The sequence below is a fragment of the Psammomys obesus genome, unplaced genomic scaffold (assembly GCF_907164565.1).
Source record: "Psammomys obesus unplaced genomic scaffold, mPsaObe1.curated_primary_1811, whole genome shotgun sequence".
NCBI classification, from domain to species: Eukaryota; Metazoa; Chordata; class Mammalia; order Rodentia; family Muridae; genus Psammomys; species Psammomys obesus.
In genome coordinates this window covers 2,629,174-2,649,606 of record NW_026593286.1, presented here as the reverse complement: position 1 = coordinate 2,649,606, position 20,433 = coordinate 2,629,174, and the positions used below count along the sequence as shown (strand labels likewise).

General features: G+C 48.9%; 1 protein-coding gene across 21 annotated transcripts in view; it reads left to right on the top strand.

The window, feature by feature from the left end:
• The window catches only part of Lrrfip1 (LRR binding FLII interacting protein 1), a 122,130-nt gene extending 105,905 nt beyond the window's left edge, over positions 1 to 16,225 (top strand). For 9 of the 21 annotated variants that reach the window (XM_055617128.1, XM_055617127.1, XM_055617123.1 and 6 more), the window contains 3 exons: positions 262 to 354; positions 1,463 to 1,604; positions 3,794 to 6,739. In XM_055617128.1, coding sequence (XP_055473103.1) covers positions 262 to 354; positions 1,463 to 1,604; positions 3,794 to 5,433 — 1,875 coding nt within the window. In that variant the 3' untranslated portion in view covers positions 5,434 to 6,739. Of the gene's footprint in view, positions 1 to 261; positions 355 to 1,462; positions 1,605 to 3,793; positions 6,740 to 9,502; positions 9,553 to 11,948; positions 12,067 to 12,588; positions 12,669 to 13,772; positions 13,878 to 15,398 lie in introns of those variants that run through there. The other 12 variants (XM_055617126.1, XM_055617124.1, XM_055617129.1 and 9 more) reach the window with 3 other exon arrangements.
• Positions 16,226 to 20,433: the final 4,208 nt, after the last annotated feature.

The following is a 20,433-nucleotide window of genomic DNA, read 5'->3' as shown; positions in this document are numbered from 1 at the left end:
AACAAAAGGCAGAAGCGGATGGGTAAAGCAGCCTTCCTCCATAGCATCCCTTGCTTTGAAATTCTAATGTGGAACTGTAGCTGATCTAGCCTGGGACAGCCCCAATAGCACCTTTCTCACTGGAGCCCTGGATGTCAGCACCTCCCAGTCCCTGCTTCTTACTTATGTGCTATCTATGCTAATCTCTCCCTCTCCCTCACCTCTCCCTCCCACCCCCCTTTTCTCCCCCTCCCTCTCTGCTCTCCTCTGCCGCACACTCAGGCACTAGAAAGACAGAAAGAGTTCTTTGATTCCATAAGGAGCGAGCGAGATGAACTTAGAGAAGAAACAGCCAAGCTGAAAGAGGAGCTGAAGGTACGAAAACAAAGTGTAGTTTAAGAAAATGACCAGGTGACAACAAGTTCTGTGGGTCTGTGGCCGTGGGTGCTGGCTCTGCTTCGGTCACCGTCATTGTGTTAACGTGTTGGAGCTTTCCATTAGCTGCCCCAGGAAGCAGGTGGCGCCAGGGCCCATGAGGGCTGCCCAGGACCACCAGGTGCTTACAAGCAGAACAGGTCTGGAAAGGAGCTCCGATTTCTAGCCCTGGGTTTGGCATTTATCTAAATATTTCCTTACCCTCATTAGAATGTATGTGCTTCCTCGTTTAAGCCTCTTATCCAAGCACTTCCTTAGCGGATACCTGGGGTAAGTGGAGGGATCCCACTCACCAGCCAGATCGTAGGAAGGACGTGTGTCGCATCTTGTAAGGGCCGAGGGGAAACCAGCCGGCAGCCCTGGACGGGTTCACTGCAGCGGTAGTGCTGAGGGGGGTGTGGTCGTGGCAACATCCCCGCTGCCCCCAGGCGCAGTGTCGGTGTCATGTCCCGAGCTCCCTGGTCAAAGCCAGAGCGGGAAAGCTGCAGGGTGCAGGCTTAGCTCCAAGACCTCAGTGATGCTCCTAGGCGAGGCAGCAAGCAGGAGTCTCCAGAGAGCTGTCGGGAACCAAGTAGGCAGTGAAGAGGTGCTCTACGACTGAGACGGGCAGCTGGTTCAAAGGGCTGGCCATGTCCTCCACACAAATGATCCTTTCGAGGACACAAAGCACCCTTCCCACCTGCTCATGCCATCTTTATGCCAACTCCGCTCCGTCCTTCTACAGCACCTGCATATCCCTTCCTTCATCCCTGTCTCCCTTTTTTTTTAAAGACTGTGGCCAGAGTTTACAGTAAAAGGGTCACTTTCTGGATGCTCCACTTTTGGGGCAGCCCACATGCTATTGCCCTAGTTAGAAGAAGCCTTGAAAGTATCTTGCCACCAGAAAATAGGTGTTGCTGGGGACACACAAGGAGGAGCCATTGCAGCGGTGCCTGCACTGATAGATGAGCGCGGTACCTGGCCACGTCTCCATCCCGGGAGGCTCAGAATCTGTTAGGAGAAAGAGCATCCCTTTATAACGTTACGTTAAATCTGTTTTTGCTCCCAGAAACATGGAATAATTCTAAATTCAGAAATAGCCACCAACGGGGAGACTTCAGACACACTCAATGACGTTGGGTATCAAGGCCCTACGAAGATAACAAAAGAAGAGCTGAATGCCCTCAAGTCGGCCGGGGAGGGGACACTAGGTAAGAGCTTTTCTTTGGGTCCTTTCATTGTTTGGTCAGCACCGATTCACCTCTGTGCACTATCGGACCCGAAGTGATCGTCACCGGTGGATTAACAGTCACACAGCATGCCATTCATTCTGTCACTTCATAGTAATTTCCCAGCCAAACCACATAATCACCCACGGTGCTGCGTAGCATGCGTTTTTGTCTAGCGCTTTCTACCCATGGCTCGAGGACACGTTACTGTTTTGCTTTTTGAGGCTGAGTAGAAAGAGGTGGGTTCAGAGGCAAGTGGTAACACTGAGAGTTCGGTTTGGGTTTTCTCTGGCTGCGCTCCAACTGCGGCTTTCAACTAACCCTGCCGTGGAGTGGTCCGGAGGTCAGAACAGGGAGGCTGTGAAGTGGGCAAGCGGGCCATTATGTTCCTGTCAGACTGGCACACTTGGGCACCCACCATGCAACCATATGGAGGGTGTGAGGTGCCTGAGTGGGACACAGGACAGCTGGTGATGGCAGCTCTGAAGCTGCTGTCTGCACCCTCAGAATGGAAGGCAGCCTCAGCAGTGGGAACGGTCCCCTATGTAAGCAGGGTGTCCTCATGGGAGTTGGAATCCACCCACTTTACTCAGAGGGGGCCTCCTGTATGCCACAGTTTTAGCTTCTGTAAAAATACATACAGTTGGGAAATCTACTGGATCATAGGAATATTTTCTATGCCTTTCATAAATAGAATGATGTTCAAATTAATATTAGGCCTAAATTCTGCCTTTGGGATAAATCTAGTTGCTAGGTTTTTGTTGTTGATGTTGTTGTTTGTTTTTTAAGGCCAGAGTCTGTGAGTGTATTTCAAGGCAGAGGCTCTCGGCTTCTTTGTGTTTATGCCGTGAGGAAGCCTAGAGGCCCCAGCTTCTCAGGACTGATTCCTGGGAGCGTCCACATCCTCCTGTGATTGTCAAAGCCACATGCTCTTATCAGTGTGAGAGATGCCAAAAACAAAGAGGTTTCATAGTGTCCACATGCCTCCAGGATGGCCCCACCGGGGACCAGTCCTGCTGTTCTTATCTCCATGCGTAGCTGACATAGCCCTGATAGTCATGTGACATTGTTGAAAGAAGAGCTGCTCCTTTGTCAGAGGCCCTAAGAGTCTTGATGCTATATTCCATCAGGGAAGTGCTTGGGAACTTCTCAGGATGTTTATTTTAAATTTACCCATGTCTGATGTTTCTTTAACGGAAAGTTATTACATCAATAAACATAGGTTCTAGGCGAAAAACTTAAAAGGCAAAGTTAAGTTGCCTCTACACAAAGGCTGGATATTTCCCAGATATTTATGCTAGGTGTTTTGTTTTGGTTTGGTTTTTACAAGGCTGGAGTCTGTGACTGTATTTCAAGGCAGAGGCTCTCTTTCCTGGGATTAGAGATCCCTGTGGAGACTACCCAGTTCCTAGAATGACAAGCTTTCATTTCCATAAGATAATATCCATTAGGCAATTTATCGACTGCTTGATAAAGCTTTTTTGACTGATGAGTTGAGCATTCGCCTTGATCTTCAGCTACGCCTTTAATTGGGGTTATTTATGACCCACTTGAGGATGAGAGACCCTTTGTGTCTTGGAGGAGCACATTGTCTAAAGAAGGCATGCCCGGTGGTGGGATGAGAACTGCTTAGTATACCTTGTAGGGCTTATTCCGAAAGCACCTTCCTTGAGACGGCTTTCCGGCTGAGTCTTCTAAAGTGAATGTTATTTTGAGGAAACATGAAGGGGCTGTTAAGGAGAGATTCAGAGTACTTGGGTGGCTGAGAGTGTGAGCATCCGGGATATACGCTTAGAGTTGGGAGTATGGAAGGAGGGCCTAGAGCCCGCTCTGGAAGCCTTCTTGTGGCTGGGTGCCTGATCCACAGCTCTTTCTGCCAGCTAAATCAGAGCCTCACCTTTAAAGGTCAGTTCCTGCCCATGGGAGCCAACACGCTGGCCTTGGAGGTGGTGGCAGTGGCCCTTTCCTTATCAAAAACAAGCAAATGTAATTGCTGCTTTGGCACACAAGGCCTGGCAAAGGTTTGTTTCCTGTGACTCTCTCTCTTTCTCTCTCTCTCTCTCTCTCTCAGAGAAAGTTGGGTGGTAATAAGGACATGTGTTTGCATTTTAATATATCTTACGTGCCCACAACATCATGGGGTCCCTTCAATTCTCTTAATGGTCTTTTAGGAAAAGCCAAAGAAGTGGAGGTGAAAAAGGAAAATGTGGGGAAAAGAGAAACCTCACAGAAATCTGAGCAAGAACAGCCCAAACCCAACACAGTAAAGGACTGTGTGGACACCGGGGTGTCACATCCTGGTGAGAATGCTGAGGACCAGAAACCTGCTGAAGACAGTGCCCTGTCCCCAGGACTACTAGCAGGGGCCAAATGTGAACAGCAGGCTCAGAGCCAAGATCAAGACAACACTTCTCTCCTCAAAAACCCAGAGCAGATTGAGTTACATGAGGTCGCACATGGTGGTAGGACCAGAAACTCCCCTCAACAGTCCAACTGCCTGGGAGGTCTAGACAGTGCAACGTCAGGGCCGGCCGCCTTGGCTATCAAAAGCCAAAGTGAAAGCTCTTTGGGTAATCAGGATAAAGAAAAACAAGAGGATTTGAAAACAGATTTGGAAAAAGTTAGCTCCGAACCAGGCCCACGCTACATTTTGGAGCAGACACCTGAAGTTGACAAGGAGAACGGTTCAGACTCAAGGGACACAGGTGGAAACCACACAGAGAATGTGGTACAGGCAGGAGAAGCTGCAGGTGGGGAACAAGTGGGTCCAGTAGCCTCTGGTCCCTTGGAGCAGAGTGAAGGTTCAATGAGTCATGATGGAAGTTGTCTAGCTGATGGAGCAGGGCAGAGCTCAGAGAGAGAACATTCCCAAGAAATAGCTGAGCCAGAGGAGGCCCTCTGTCAGAGCCCACAGGCAGGGGGGGAAAACACTGTTACAGAGGTTGGGGACATAGAAGTAAGGGACGAGAAGCCCATCCAGGCAGAAGTCCAGGCCACGCCTGGGGCTTCCATAGTTCAGGGCAGCCAACAGGGTGCAACAGGCCTAGGTAGTGCAGATGCCAAGCATGTACCATTTCATGGGAAAGAACCCGACAAAGAAAAGAATGAGCAGCAGGCAGAGGCCGTGGATTCGCCACAGAAGAAGACTAAGAATAAGAAGAAGAAAAACAAGAAGAAGAAAGCCTCAGCTGCTGTGGAAACCCACAAAGATGCTAATGAAGAGTTAAATTGTCAGAGCACAGAAGTGGGGGACGTGGAGGAAGAACAGTTCCCTGACAAGAAACAGGCGGCAGAAAACCCAGAACAGAAAATTGGAGCAGGAAGCAGCAAACGTGTTGGTTGCCAAGAAGATCCTAAAAATCAGCTGAATGGAAAACAGAACCAAGAAAAGGAAGATGGCATGAAAGCCCAGGCAGGGAAAGTGGCAGCCGACAGCGGCACGTTGCTGTCGGCTCAGCCACTAGGCACCAGAGCTGGTGAGGCAATCGAAGAACGTGTTAAGGAAGATCCTGCTAATGGCCCCACAGATGTCTTGGATCAAAACAGTCCTCAGTGTGAAGATGGGAACATCTCCCAGATGGGAAAGAAAGCTTCCCCAAAAGATGCTGGTGAGGCCTTTCAGATAGGAAGTGAAGAGGGGCATGTGCCCTCCCAATATCTAGGCCAGACACTTGAAAATGCTGCCGACGGCCACAGCCTAGACAACAGGGACCTGTCAAGGGACCTGGGGGGCTTCAGTTCAGAAAGTGGAGAGCAGGAAAGAGGAAAGGTTGGAAATGGCAAGAATAAGGAGGATTGCACCATGTCATGAGGAGGCAGAGGCAGGCGGCCGGCGGCAGCGGGGGAGAGTGAGTTTCAGAGCAGGCCAAGGGCTTAGTAAGCTCCATCCTTCAGCTATCAGCTGTCAGAAACTCCATCCTTCGCTTCACTGCCGAAGCTCATGAGTGTTCCGGTTTCTGCGGCTACTTCATGAGTCAGTCAATCACCAAGTATCAACCACTTTAAGTTATAGGCTGTTACTCGTAGATTTCTATTTAAACTACCAATCACCTAGACACCACTGTTCAGTTTCAGTTCTGGCTGAAAACATCCCATTTAGCGTCAGGTGACACTGCATAGCTGTCACATCTGCATTCCAGCCTGAAGGCAACACTTAACATTTGCGTTAGGCTGAGACGAGTGTGGATCTTACCAAATGTATCAGTGTCCGGTTGAAATGACCAAACGGTGTTCTTAGATTTCTGCATTATGAGCAGTGACTATTCAAATACGTCTTATTAAGATAGGCGTGTTTTCATATTTGATCTTAATGTGTACCTTCCAGCCTGTATGGTAGTCTACCTAAAGGAGCTAGGTGGAGAAGTAGCATACGGGTCAGTGGGTGAGAGGACCCACCTCGAGGGTGGAGACTCATTACTGTGGGAACTCAGCTCCAAACCAGAAAACACAGGGAGACCGCGAGCTTACCTCACATAAGTGCTTTATTTTGCACCAGTGCTCTTGGATCATTTTGCCAATGTACCCAAATTAATTTTTATCAAAGATCTTTATTTCAGGTGATGTACTGAATTTATTTTATATGAATATTTTATTTTTATTCTTCTCTGTGGATGGCAAGTTGAAATTATATTTCCTACTTTAGTATTTAGGAAAAACAGTCATTAATTTTTTTTTTTTTAACTTGAAGGTTATCTTCCTGTCTGAATGTGTACTTACTATTAAAAAAAAAAAAAAAAGACACAAAAGGCTGTTTGTTCTTATGCGAAGGACTCATTAGATTATAAGCCAACATTTTGTGTTTGGTATAAATATTTTTATTTGTTGTTTCTCAATATTTTCTTATTGGAAAGTTATTGTTTTATCTGTCTGAAGGAAGTATGTATTTTCTACACAAAGAAGCATTTAGAAAATAATTGTAAAATTGAATTTAAAAGTATTGGTAACTAAAATCACAAGGGCGTGTACTGTGTGACTGCTGTTGCCATGTTATGGAATCATGTGAATTCATACTACTGTTACAAGGTAGAGTGGAATGCAAAAATACCAAAACCTCAGTAAAATCTGAGGCAAACTGAAGTGTCATATAATTGAAATAAAAGCATTTTATAATTTCACAAGCCTATGGCTCCGGTCTTTGAGACCCTTGACTTCTGACTGTTTGAACAGTGCCTGCATGAAGTCACATCTGGCTTTCAGCTCTCCTAGGGGTTCCAGGAAAACCAGTCCTCACTGCTTTCATTCACAAGTGAGCCCCACTGTTGAGACTGCCCTGGCACCGTGTGGGAGCCCAGGGAAGCCGAGAGAGCAGTCCCCAGCCCACCTGTCCTCTGTGAGCATGCCCGTGTCCCCCATGAGGAAAGCCCTCCATTGGTGCTCTGCTAAAATGTCCCAGTATGTAGAGCTGTTGTGGACAAGGATAAAAGTGGTGAGGAAACATTGTGTGTGCACACTTGTCCTGAGGAACAGGACAGGCCGGCTGCTGCATGCTCCCCACCTGTGTCATGGAAACAAAATAGGGCACAGCTGCACTCAGGGCTGTGCAGGGCCCGGAGGCTGCAGTCCGTGGCTCCAGCTTTAGCCAAGACCCATTCATACTTGGATTCATCGTCTCCTCTCACTCAGGGCCTGGAGGCTACCTGCGGGGGTCTTAGAGGGCTGCGGGTCTTGTGTTCTACTGTTGCTCCCTTTCTAGGAGGTCACGCTGTGCAGCAGGCCACATGGTCTCTATGCCAAGGGACACATGACGGCCTGCCTCTGGAAGACAGGAGGCGTGTTTCCTGGGCGGGGAGGTAGGGTGGTCAGACATAGACATTCTTCCAGGGAAGAGGCATTTCATCCACCGCCTTCGCCACCCACTGTCCCCTTCCACACTCTTGCCCTTCACACGTTTCTTGGCTATAAATGGCCAAGCAGACCCCTTGGTGCTGTAGCTAGAAAAGAGAAGCAGTTGAGCTATCGTTTTCTTCCTCTAGAAGGAGGCAGCCTCGGGAGAGGTGGAACCCTTGACACCATAGGTTCTGCCAGAGAAGTCTGTATGGCCAGGGAAGGGCACAGTGTGTTTACTCATCATCACATTTGGGCATACAGAAAGGGGACAAGTCTCCCGGGCGGTGGGGGAGGGGCAGCTGAAATTACCCCACGCAGGGCAAAGAGCACGCTGCAGACATCTGCCCTGAGCAAACACTAGACCTGGGAAGGCTTCTTTTTGCCTTTGGAAGATGTCAGTCCCACCTTTTAGGGTTATATATTGGGTTGATTGGCCTTGAGTTAGAAACTCCTAGGATGGAGTTTCTAAGATACCCAGACCTCAAGATGACCAAAGAAATCAGGAGCTTGGTGAATTCTGGCATTTGTTTGGATACTTCAGGAATTTTCTTGAAGGCTCTAACTCTTTGTTTCCCATTTTGAGCCTCAAAACTGTATAGCAGAAAGTTTAACATAAAAACAAACAAACAAAACAGATTTTTTAGCTGGGCATGGTGGCACATGCCTTTGATAACAGCACTCAGGCAGGTGGATCTCTGTGTGTTCAAGGCCAGCCTGGTCTACAAAGCAAGCCCAGGACAGCCAAGGCTACACAGGAAAACCCTGTCTCAACCCCCAAAATAACCAGATTTTTTTTTAAAAAGCTCTTTAATGATATAAAGATAACTTTAATAGCTAGTCAACTAATTTTAACATAAGTATGTTACAGTAGAACACTAAAGGGTCAGGACAAGTAACAGCTTAAAGGGTTTTGGGAAGGTGGTTATCAAATGCTGATGACTTGGATTAGGATGTGCCTGCATGATCTTGAAAGAAAACAAAGATGAGTTTTGTGTGTGTGGGTTTTCACACCTGGCTCATCAAAGCTAATTATTTACTTTCTGGAGAGTTCTGAAGCAGACAGTGTGGGAATAAGGCCCCATTGGGAACGAGAGCTCTAGGCCAGGTTTTAAGGGCTCCACTGAGAGGTTCAAGTCTAGATCTGAAAAGTCCATGGAAAGCAGAGTCAGGGACACCCCACGGCTGGGCTGTGAGCCCTTAGGAGTTAGGAGGGTCACCTACCCTTCATATTGGGCCTGCCCTTCATTTGAAAGAGAATGCAAGATGCCTGTCCAAGGGGAACCCTGGGCCTCGGACCCCTTAGAGCAGATAAACTGCCGCTGGCAACATTGTCTGCCTAGCTATCCAGCATCCCTGTCCTGATTTTGCCTTTGAAACGAGAAGCCTCATTCAGCCTCGGTTCTCCCCGTAGATCAGAGAGTTATTTAGTACTGTTCTGGGGAGATTTGGAGAACTGACTGACCAACACGCACACACTCACTCTGCTAAGCCACCTCCTGGAGGTGGGAGGACTTACAGGGACCAGAGCCATTACTGTGGCTTTCTTCCAAAAAAAAATAAAAATAAAAAGACCAGCATATTATAACTGGCTGAGTGGACCTGTCATTGGCGCGTGGCTAGTAAACAGTTAAAACTCCGACATCAGTGAGCCTGTGCAAGAAGTGAGCAAGAGAAGTAGGTGTGGAGTATAAACTTGGAAAGAGCTCTCCCTGAAACTTTGGTGCTCATGAACGGCGGCGTTGCATATTGCTAAACCGTGAAGCCTGTGAGATCTTGTGTTACAGCGTGTTTCCCTAGCGTTCTTGCATGCTAGCCTAAGTAGAAGATTAGCCTGTTTGCATGAGCCGGAGGCTGCCCAAGGAGAAGCATGTCGGGAGGCTGGCACCGCCCCTTGGCTGAGTTCTTCCCCGTCCTGTCTGTGGCCTCATTCATCGTGGTACGTGTTTAACTACCTTCATCACTCATTCCACTAACCGACCTGTATGTTATTCTGTTAGCGATATGCCGAAAGGGCAGGGCACAGATTCACCTGTTTGTCTTTCTGATTTCTTCAGATGTCAGGTTGAAAAAGCTCATCGATGAACGGGAATGCTTGTTGGAACAGGTAACCATCTTTCTACTACCTTACAACCTTTTGAGTAGGTACCTAGAACCACACGCCTCTTCAAGCCTTCTTTCTTGCTCACTTTGGAAACCTTCCATGCACGTGTCTGAGAGCAGTGCTGGCTTAGTGATTCGGTCCAAGTAGAACGATTGTCACACATGCTTCAGGGAGGACTCGAAGCCAGAGGGTAGCATCTGGTGCCCTCAACGTGGATTGCCGCCTCGGATGCAAGGAGGGTGGAGATCTGCCAGGGAGAGACAGGAAGTGGCCGGGTCCTTCCACTTGTCCCTGCATGTTTTTTGGGAACTGCGAATCTCATGCCCTTTCCAGCAGGCGTTTCTTTGAATAACTGGTCAAACTTGGCCTTCATTATATTTTTTCTTTATTCTTGAGAGTTACATACATGTATACAAGGAAATTTGATCATATCCACCTCCATTTCCTTCCTTCAAACTCCACCCATGTCCCCCCAACATGTCCCCCCTGAACCTCTTCCTTTCCATGCCCCACTGATGCACCAAAGCCAGTTTGTGACCACCATTGTGGGTGAATTTGGGGCCACCTGCTGGAGGGCAGGAAACCTAGCAGTGGGACAGCCTGGAAGAGAACGGTTCCCCCCCAGAAGCTATCCTCCCTAAGAGTTGGGGCCTAGAGGGCACCGCGGCCTATGCTGAGACTCTGACCACAGGCCTTGTGCAGGTAACATGGCTGCTCTGAGCGCATGACTGCGGCAGCTCTTGTCCAGAAGGCAGTACTGTCATGACGCTCTCCCCCTAGCGCTCTTCTCTGAGACTCTTCCCACCTCCTCTCTGTGAACTTCCCTGTGCTCTGGGGGCAAGGGGAAGGGGATTATAAAGATGTCCCATTTGAGCTGAAAACCCAGTCTCTCATCCTCAGCACTCTGACCAACTGTGAGTCTCTGCATTGACCGCTGCCTACTGCAAAGAGGTGACTCCCTGACCAAGGTTGAGCATAGCTGAGGACTATAAGTATAAAGTGAACACTTAGAAGGCAACATTGTTTAAACCAGGACCTATCTGTGTCCCTCTCTCTGACTTCAGGATATGCAGAAGGGCTCTGTTCCATCTTTCTTGCCTGCAGAATAGTTAAAAATTAGTCCTTGGCCACTTTCCAGTTTCCAAGGGAACCAGTTCCTCTGGCTTTCCCTGTAGCCACAGGGGTTTGCTCACTTTTTACAGTCCTGTTTGCCTTTCGGAACTGATTAAACTCAAGAAGAGAGCCCTGGAGGGTTCCATGCTTACTTAAAAACAGGTGCCCTCTGCAGAGTCGGCACTGATTCCTTAAAAGCAGCACGCACCGAGGCTGTGTTTAAATAGGGCGTGGGGGTGTGCAGGAAAGCAATTAGGCACCAGAAGACCTGTGCTCTAGCTGTCAGCCGCTCTTCTGACCCTGTTTGCATGTCCATCTCTGAGACAAGAGTCCTGTAAAGTCCCCTCCACAAAGGCTGGCCAGTGCCTCTGGGCCAGCATGCAGCTTGATCAGGTTTTGTGCAGAAGCGCAGTTTTGTTGGGGACTTTCATTCCCATATTCCTGCACCTAGGGGCCTTAAGGAGCCTCTTTTCTATCTTTGTGAATAAGCAAAGTTTGGTATCATGAAGAGTTGCCAGCTCTTAGATCACCATTCCAAGTAGCGTGTGTATGTGTGTGTGTGTGTGTGTGTGTGTGTGTGTGTGTGTGTGTGTGCAGTCTACTCCTAAGTCCCAGAGGAATTTCAGCCTTAGCAATTACTGTTCACAGAGCTTCAGAGATAGCTCAATCACTAAAGGGCTTGCAGAACAAGCACAAGGACCTGAGTTCGGATCCCCAGCACCCATGAAAAGCTGGATGTGGTGACATGCACCTGTAATCGCAGGGTTGGGGAGACAGATGAATCCTTGGAGTCGACTGACCAGCCGGCCTCCCTGAGTGGATAATCTAGGTTCAGTGAAGGACCCTGTCTCAAAAACAAAAACCTAAAAGAAAGGAAAAAACATGGAGGAAGACAGCGTCAACCTCTAGCCTCCATATGCACACACGTACATATACAAATGCTCACACAACATAGGTACAGTGTACACAAAACTTACTGTCCTCCAACTGCGTGCCTGAAGTTGTAAAGTCTGCTCCCGTTGAGGTGAGCGCTGGTCCGCAGAAGTTTATTTGGATTGGTCTTTATCGGACAGGGTCCCGCTGGCAGGTGGAGCACAAGCTAGCCTGTGACCTTCCGTGAACGTCTGTATGCTCCTGTGACCCCTGCCTGCCTCTAGCAGCCTGGGCTCATGCTAACAGCAAGGCAGTAGCCTGTTGTATTCTGGGTATGATGGGCTCTAAATCCAGCTTTGCAGTTTCCTTTAGAAAAAAAAGAAGTGAATGTGTCTTCCTGGTGGTGTTTTCAGATTAAGAAGCTCAAAGGGCAGCTGGAGGGAAGACAGAAGAACAGCAAGCTGGAGCTTCTGCGATCAGAGGACGGCGTCGTGGAGAATGGGGCCGACGTGCATGTCATGGATCTGCAAAGTAAACCTTTGACCCCTGGGTGGAGGCATGTGCTTTTGTGTGGTAAAGGAAGCCAGGCAGTCCTTCCCATCCCCTGAAAGCTCCTGGGTTCCACAGCACAAAGACCTCTTCTGTGGGTAACGCAAGGTGGGCAGAGGGCGTAGTGAGCCTGTGGATGAAGCGGGTGTCCCAGAATGCACAGGTGGGCGTGGATGGAAGCGCATTTGCTTTGCTTCCTGTCATAGCACTTTCTCTGCTAGTCAACTAAAGTGGGCTTGTGGGTGCTCAGCCCTTCTACATCTCCTTTCCCATGTCTGTGGGAGTGGGGGTGGTGTTCTGTCTAACCTTGGGTCCCCTTCCTACACATAAGAGGTATGTGCGTGTTCCCAGCCAAGGCTCAGAGAGGGCATGCCTTGTCTGATGCTGTGGAGAGCGGGATTAGAAAGTGAGGATGTGTGAGGTGATTATGATGAGCTGATTCCCAGGAACGGAATGTTCTAGAGCCTGAGAACTTAACCCGTGTTCCTTTTTTGTCACCTTTAGGAGATGCCAACAGACAGATCAGCGACCTCAAATTTAAACTTGCAAAATCTGAGCAAGAGATAACTGCCTTAGAACAAAATGTATGTGTGACTCTCCACAGCCTGGGCACTCTATAGCTGGGTGGCTAACAGAGTCTGAAAGGCTGAGGGCCAAAAGCAATAGAGCAGTGCTGTGTTAAGGTAGCACTGGTTCTCTGCCTTCCCAGTGCTGACTCTTTAATATAGTTCCTCATGTTGTGGTGACCCCCAACCATAAAATTATTTTCATTGCTTCTTCATAACTGTCATTTTGCTACTGTTATGAATCATAATGTAGTGTCTAGAGAGATGGCTCAGTGGTTAAGAGCATTGTCTGCTCTTCCGGGGGTCCTGAGTTCAATTCCCAGCACCCAAATGGTAGCTCACAACCATCTATACTGGCACTGGCTGCCCTCTTCTGGCAAGCAGGTGTACGTGCAGATAGAGCATGCAAATAAATCTTTTTTTTAAAGAGTCATAATGTAACCATCTGATGTGTAACCCCTGTGAAAGTGTGGGTCGTTCAGCACCCCCTAGGGGTCATGACCCACGGGTTGAAACCTTCTTCAGTAGACCGAGGTTCTAGGGAGGGAGACGAATTTGAGTTCAGCTGCACAGCTCCTATGTGAAAAGTTGTAAGTAGCACAGCGTGTCTGTATTCCTTGCCTGGATGGTAGGGACAGAAGGCTCCTTAGGGCTTGCTGCCCAGCCAGGCTAATGGATACATGAGGTTCAGGTATAGTGAGGGACCTTATCTCAGATATAAGGTGGGAGAGCAAATGAGGAGGATGCCTGACATCACCCTCTGGCCTTCGCTCGCATGCACACAGGGCCTGAGGATGTGGATTAAGGCAGCAAGTCTCCTGAGGCGTTGATTTATTTAGTCTTTTTGCAAGCACTTTCAAGTCCCACAAGGGGGTGATAAAAGCAAAGAGAGAGCCACCCTTCAGACTGTTTGTTGTCTGGATGGGGTCCCTTAGAAATGCTACCAGACAGCTTGGTTGGCTAGAACCCAAGTAACATCCAAAATGCCACACTCTTATTCTTATTCATCCAGCGTATTTTCAGTTTCATTAAATCACATCCTTTGATCACAAATACAGTAAAGCAAACTGCAAAATAAAATGGTGGACGAATGTGTGTCAGTGGCTTCTCCTTACCTTTCAGGTAATAAGGTTAGAGAGCCAAGTAACACGCTATAGATCAGCGGCTGAAAATGCAGAAAAAATAGAAGATGAGCTAAAGGCAGAAAAACGGAAACTCCAAAGAGAGGTAAACTTCCGGGCCTTTTCTAGAGAACAAATGGGCCATGATTGTCCCTTGGGATCAGTAGAGAAAGGGTTGGCCAAGTCTGGGCCATTCATTACTCACTCAGCCTGGCCACCTTACGATGCTACCAAAGGCGTCACGGCACAGCCAGCTGGGACCCCTTTGAGCATGTGCTGCAGGAGTCACCCATCAGCATCCAGTCATTATGAGATAAAGGAGCAGCCAGCCTCTTAATCCCTGCGTACCTGGTGTTTCGCAGGGCACCTGGAGAGGTGGGTGGGGTGGAGGCCAGCGTTATGCTGAGTGGTTTGAGGCCACCTGCCAGGCTTCTGCTCCTGCTGTGAAAACTGAAGGCTTCACTCTCCTGAACACGCTTGGCCGAGATGCTCACTTGGAAAACACAGCATCTGCTGGGCATGTCGCTGCGTGCAGAGTGAGGTCACCATTAATGACTGAATCCTTTCTTTCAATATTGCAATCCAATTTTCTGTTTTCCATCCTCGACAGCTGACATGTGTTCAGTCTTTGACATTGCTCCCGACTCCTTGCCCCTCCTGAAAGGACCCACACACGGTCTCTCCCTGTGCAGGTTTAGTGTTTTGTGAGGTTACATTTGATTGAGTGCCAGAGGAATATCCCAGGTCTGAGGGGGAGGCAGGAGGGGGAAGGTGGAGTCTTGTCCTCCAATCCCAGCCACCTGCATGGGGGTTGCAGTGGAAAGCAGAGCCTACTGACCCATGGCTACACTAGTGCTCCCCGTCAGGGCCAGCCCTCTGCCCTGCTGCCTGCCAGCCTAGAAGCAACCTGCTCATGGGGCTGCCTGTGTGGTACCCAGACCCTCTGCCCCCGGCTCTAGGCTGGGACTGTTTTGGGCTCTGACATTCAAGCTTTAATTTCCAGCTGCAGAAACCGAAATGTTGGTCACGGTTCCCCCAACACTGGAAAGTGACCTTCTCCAGCTGGTCCAGGCTCTGTTCCGTTGTTGGCTCGCTACAATCTCCATTTCTCAGCCCATCAAGACGCACAGATAGACACTCCGATAGTGCAGGTCTGGAATGTAGCTGCAGGTGAGGAGCATCTTCTAGTAAGATGCCAGAACCACGAGCCGTGTACTGTTATTCAATTAAGAAACATGGGATGGAGGGCCAGCTCCATGGTTAAGACACTTGCTGCTCTTACAGAGGACCTAGGTTCAGTTCCCTGCACCCCACATGACAGCTCACAAACGTCTATAACTCCTCCTCAGAGACTCTGATGCTATTTTCTGGCCTTCCTGGGTGCCAGCATGCACAGACATAAACATATAATAAAACAGAGTACTAAATCTCATAAGTAAACATGCGACCAAATATGTTTACAAAGGAAAAAGAAAAGAAAAACGTGTGCTCGCACACAGCTCTTAGGATTTCACTGCGGCTTGGCTGCGGTGGTGCTTTCTCATAGGGCTGGGCTCTTGGCCATGCAAAACCTTGCCATACTGGGAGGAAGCAAGGTCCCCGAGCTCACTGCCTTTTCTTCTTCCAGCTTCGCTCCGCCCTGGACAAAACAGAAGAGCTTGAGGTGAGCAACGGCCACCTAGTGAAGCGACTGGAAAAGATGAAAGCCAACCGCAGCGCACTCTTGTCCCAGCAGTAGACCAAGCCCTCTGGGGCCTCAGGAGCCTAGCGTGGTTTCGAGGACTTTTATCTGTACCGTCAGGAGCGCTGCATCTTTCTCTGCCTCTGAGGCGAAAAGTGCTTCCATGCGAGGGTCACCTGTGGAGCCCAGCAATGTCAGACGCCTCTCTCTGCCGACCCTTGCCCCAGCCGGGCTAATGCTCACAGCCTGCAGGTTTCTTCGTAAGCACACTGGGTCTCATGAGAGCTCTGGACTCGACACACAGGGCCCTCTTAATGCCACCCACAAGGGGTGATTGAGGTCAAGGAGGGACTTGATTTTCTTTTGTGTCTTGCTGAAGGTTAAGGGAAAGCGTTACAGTGTTGGGGAATGCCGTGGTGGAACCTACAGCTGGACTGACTCCAGTATGTCTCTTCGTCGCTGCTCCCCTACTCAAAACACTGTGGAACCACAAGCCATTACCAAGCAAAACTCCGCTGCTGGAGACGAGGCGATGGTCTAGACGTGAAGTGACCTTAAGAAGACTCTTTCCAGGCAACAAATGAAGCTTTTCTAAGGGACTTTTGCATCGGTTCAGTTATAAGAGTACTTTTCCCAGGGTCATTAGGCGGTAGCTTCACCGAAAACAACAGCTTTTCATTTGCATTATTTAATCCTTCTATTTGGAATTGAAGTTGTTAACTTCTTTTAAAGAATGTACTGCTAGAAAAATTTTAAAAGAACGAACTGTTAGAGCTGTGTGGGTTTTTTGATTTCTTTCTTTCTATGTGCGTGAAGGTTTGCCTACATGGATGTCCATGCACCACATGTGTGCAGAGCCGGGAAAGGGTGCTGGGCCCCAGGACTACATTTCCAGATGGCTGTGAGTCTCCAGGCCCTGTAGCTAGTGCTCCTAACCACCAAGCCAGCTCTTCAAGCCCACAAAGCCATATGATATGGTTTTAGTTTTTCCCACTGAGAAAGATTATTACTTGATGGCATCTTTGTTGTTGTGTATATTAGGAATTATCTTTTCATTTTGATTTTTTTCTTCAATTGGTGGGTGGGTGTGCCACAATATGAGTGTGAGGACAGAGGACACCATGAAAGTCAGTTCTCTCTTTCTTGTGGGTCCTGGCCTTATGATCAATGTCATCATGCTTTGGTGGCCGCACCGGCACATGCTGAGCCATCTCCCTGGCCCCATCTTTTTAAGGATATCACATGGATTAGTTTTTTGGGTTTTTTGGTTTTTGTTTTTGTTTTTGTTTTTCCTTTCTCTGTTTTTTACAGCAGATTCAGGTCACTGAAGAGTTAAGAAAGGTGGAATCAACTGCAGGGCCACAGGAGACAAGCTCAGAGCAAGATGACTACTTGCTGATTTCCGGTTACCCTTCGTATATGCCATGTTTCAAATGGGGCTAGTGAAGCAGGCCAGCCTCTGACTGTGATTACAAGTGTGAACTGAAATGGCCACATCAAGAGATGCTGGGTAGGACATGAGTTGAGGGAGTGATGAAAACACTAGTCAAAGTGCTAGAGGTCGTGGGGCCCCGAGCCCAGGCCTGTGTAGACCAAGTAGATGAAGCAGTGTTTTACTCGCTCCCAAATAATCTCTTATTTCCATATGCCATCTAGTCACAGGAAACAAGCACTAAGGAGCAATCTGTGGTTAGGACAGGAGAGCAGTTTCCTTGGGGGAAGGTATACTGGGGGACCTCAGTGAGGGAGGTGAGAAGGAAAGAAACCAGGTGGAACCAGAAGTGTTAAAGATATACTGGCAGTGGGGAGCCAAGGATTGTTACAAAGTCACCCGGCACAACAAACCTCACACACAGATTTATTGGGAGGGGGAAAACTCAGCTCAGCCTCTGCTCAGGTAAGACGCATGGGAGAAGTCAACAGAAGACGGGGTTTCTTGAGGGTGGCGCTTTCCAAGGTGGGGATTGGTGGATTCCAAAGTCCTGAGCTTGGGGTAAGCCCAGTGATTGGTAGGATTTCAAGTCCTGAGCTTGGGCTTCTTCCTGTGTACGTTTCTGTGGGTGGGATCTGGCGGATGGAGGTCGTCAGGGGAGGGGCCTGGTCATTTGTGCCTTGAGGGGCTTACAGGAAATCTGCCCGGGCCAGCCAGCCTGCAGCAAAGCAATGTACGATCTATCGTCTTATCCTTACAGCTTCTCCCTGTGGCACCTGGACATGAAATCTCATGTTTTCCTGTATCTCCACTCATTTAATTTCCATGACAACATTGTGCAGTAAACATTGTTTACTCAATATTGAAACTCAAAAGTCTGTATCATACCAGTTCCTAATCCAGAGGAACCCAGAACAAAACTTCAAAATTTACCTCCAGAAAAGCTCTTCCTGCAGGTGGAGCTATGGGTGGGTTGGTGCTGGCTGCTCCCTTCCCCGAGACCCAGCCTTTCTCAGCCTCGCTCTTTGGTCATTGACCTATATCCACTACTGCCATTGGGAACCAATGCTGTAAACTGAATTGTTAAAAATTGAGAGTGACAGTTGAGGTCTTGGGCTGGAACCACTGTTATTTCTTACAAATTGTATTGACTTTTAGAGATGAAATAGCATTGGGTCAGAGCAGTCCACTCAAAAGCGCAAGTGGATATAACAAATCCAATTCAGACTGTAAAGAGATGGCATTTTCCACTGCGTCTCACTAATAGCTAAAATGTCAACCACAGAATCTACTCTGGTCTGGGGAAAGCGCCTGACACACAGGCATGAGGACCTAAGATCAGTTCCCGCTACCCTCAAGGCCGGTCATCGCAGCCTATGTGCCTGTAACCCCATCACTGGGGACAGAGACGGACGGATCCTGGAAGCTTGCTAGCCACCCAGCCTAAACAGTACAGCAGGGTCCAGGTTCAGTAAGAGATGGCATTTCAAAAATTAAGGAAGCGACCAATGAAAGACATCCTGGCATCAACCTCTGACCTCCACACATTGCCTGTGGGGGTGAGCACACCGGTGTATGTACACACACAGCACACAAACACATACCCACCACGATTTTGTGGGTTTGCTGTTTGTTTTTAAGAATCTACTGTTGACCTGTATTTGGAGACAGGGTCTCATTGTATAACCCTGGCTAGCCTAGAACTTGCAATGTAGACTCCCAGAGCTTGGCTTGCCTCTGCCTCCCAAGTGCTGGGATTAGAAGCGTGCACTGTCACACCCAGCTGCTAATATTTGTGTTAGTTCTCAACTACAGATTTCTGGAGAGTGCAGTGCCACTCTGTCAGGGAAGGGTGAAGGGGTGTGCACAATAAGATTGTCCTCAGTGGGGAGCAGGGCCATATCTCAGAGGCTGCCAGGAGTGGCATGGAGAAGCGTCGGCTCTTGGCTGGCTGGAACCAGCCAGTTTTAGATTTCGAACGAGGCACTCACACGTTTGCATTACTACGTAGTTGCAACCAGATGTGGCAGCTATACAGGTGCCTGCCTGGGTGTCTGAAGTGATGGAGTTGCTGTCTGACCTTCTGGCTCCCTTACCTATAGCCACAGAGATGCCATCTGGTCCCTGGTGTGGACCAGGGGACTAGGACCCCTACTCAGGAGCTTCAGGGAATATTTTCCCAGTTGTCCATCATTTAAGGACTGGACAGTTGTCCCCCAATCATGGCCTATGTCTAATAATGTATATTTGCTGTCCACTTCTCCCTGCTTCTTCCAGGTCTACACTAGAGCTGTCCTGATTTCTAGCTCTTGGATGGCCCTACCTAGTTCCCTGGGCCACCGAGTGCTTGGAAGGTACCACGGGTCTTAGTGAAGTTGCTTGAGTGGTTGATTGAGTTTATCTCCATCATCACCCTCATGGGTGGCATAGTAATGAGAGCACCAGAGAGGGAGAGGGTTCAGAATCAGAACCACGGAAAGCTTCATGTGAGCACTTCCTAAGTTCTGGAGCTTCCCACAGGATGGTTAGTGTGAGACATAAAAGTGGACCAGAACAGGCTTCATGTTTGTCTTCAACCCTCCCCTCTAGCTCTGGATCTGCTAACCCGCTCCTACGGCCAGCAGAGGTCACTGAACTCTGCCTTCTAAGAGTAGTGCCTAGACAACGCATGACTGCCAGGGTCAGGTGTGATGGGTTTTCCCTGCTTCCCTCCTTTGCCCAGCTGCCAGCATGGTGAGCCAGGGAGAGGCCGTCTCTACTTTACCACTCTGACCTGCTTGAACCTCCTTAACCCGCCATGGCCTGTGTGGAACCTGGCAACTACTAAGAACCAAAGTGCACCCACCATAGTTTTGCTTTGTAACATTTCCATGTCCAAAATTTTATATCCCTCCCCCACCTTCTTTGAGAACCTAATGAGAACCTAAAGAGTCTAATGTCATTCCAGTGCCATAAAAAAAGCATAGTTCCCCCCTCATAGACCCTTTGCGTCCTGTGGAATGACTGTGACAACAGAAACTAGCTTTGCTCCCCCACACAATTAGAAAAGCCTCGAAAGTTGCCCTGCAGTTCGAGAGTTGGCATAGCTGGGATTTAGCGAGTAAGCTTGGCAGGGGCTGCCATGTGCGTCCTTTCGTGTTCCAGCAGGGGGCAAACTTGAGAACTAAGCAGCTGTGGAGATCTGAGGTGATCTGAAGCTGATCTCAAAGAAGGAAGCTGCTTCCTGGGGGACCGCTGAGGATGCCAAGTCAGGGAGGAGGTCAGCCGCAAAGCCGGCTCCTGCAGGCAGCAGAGCTCTTGTGTCTTCATTACAATGTGTGTTGGAGGTCCGTGTGTGCATACGGAGGCCAGAGAACAACCTCTCATGCCATTCCTAGGAATACTAACCGCCTTTCCCCAGAGCCACGGCCCCACTGCTTGGAGCCCACTGTGTAGATTAGGCTGGCCTGTTATTGAGCCCAGGGATCCACCGGATCTGGCTTTGTGTGTGTGTGTGGGGGGGGGGGGGGGGGGGTTCTGGGGATAAAACTCATGCATGCAAAGAAAGCA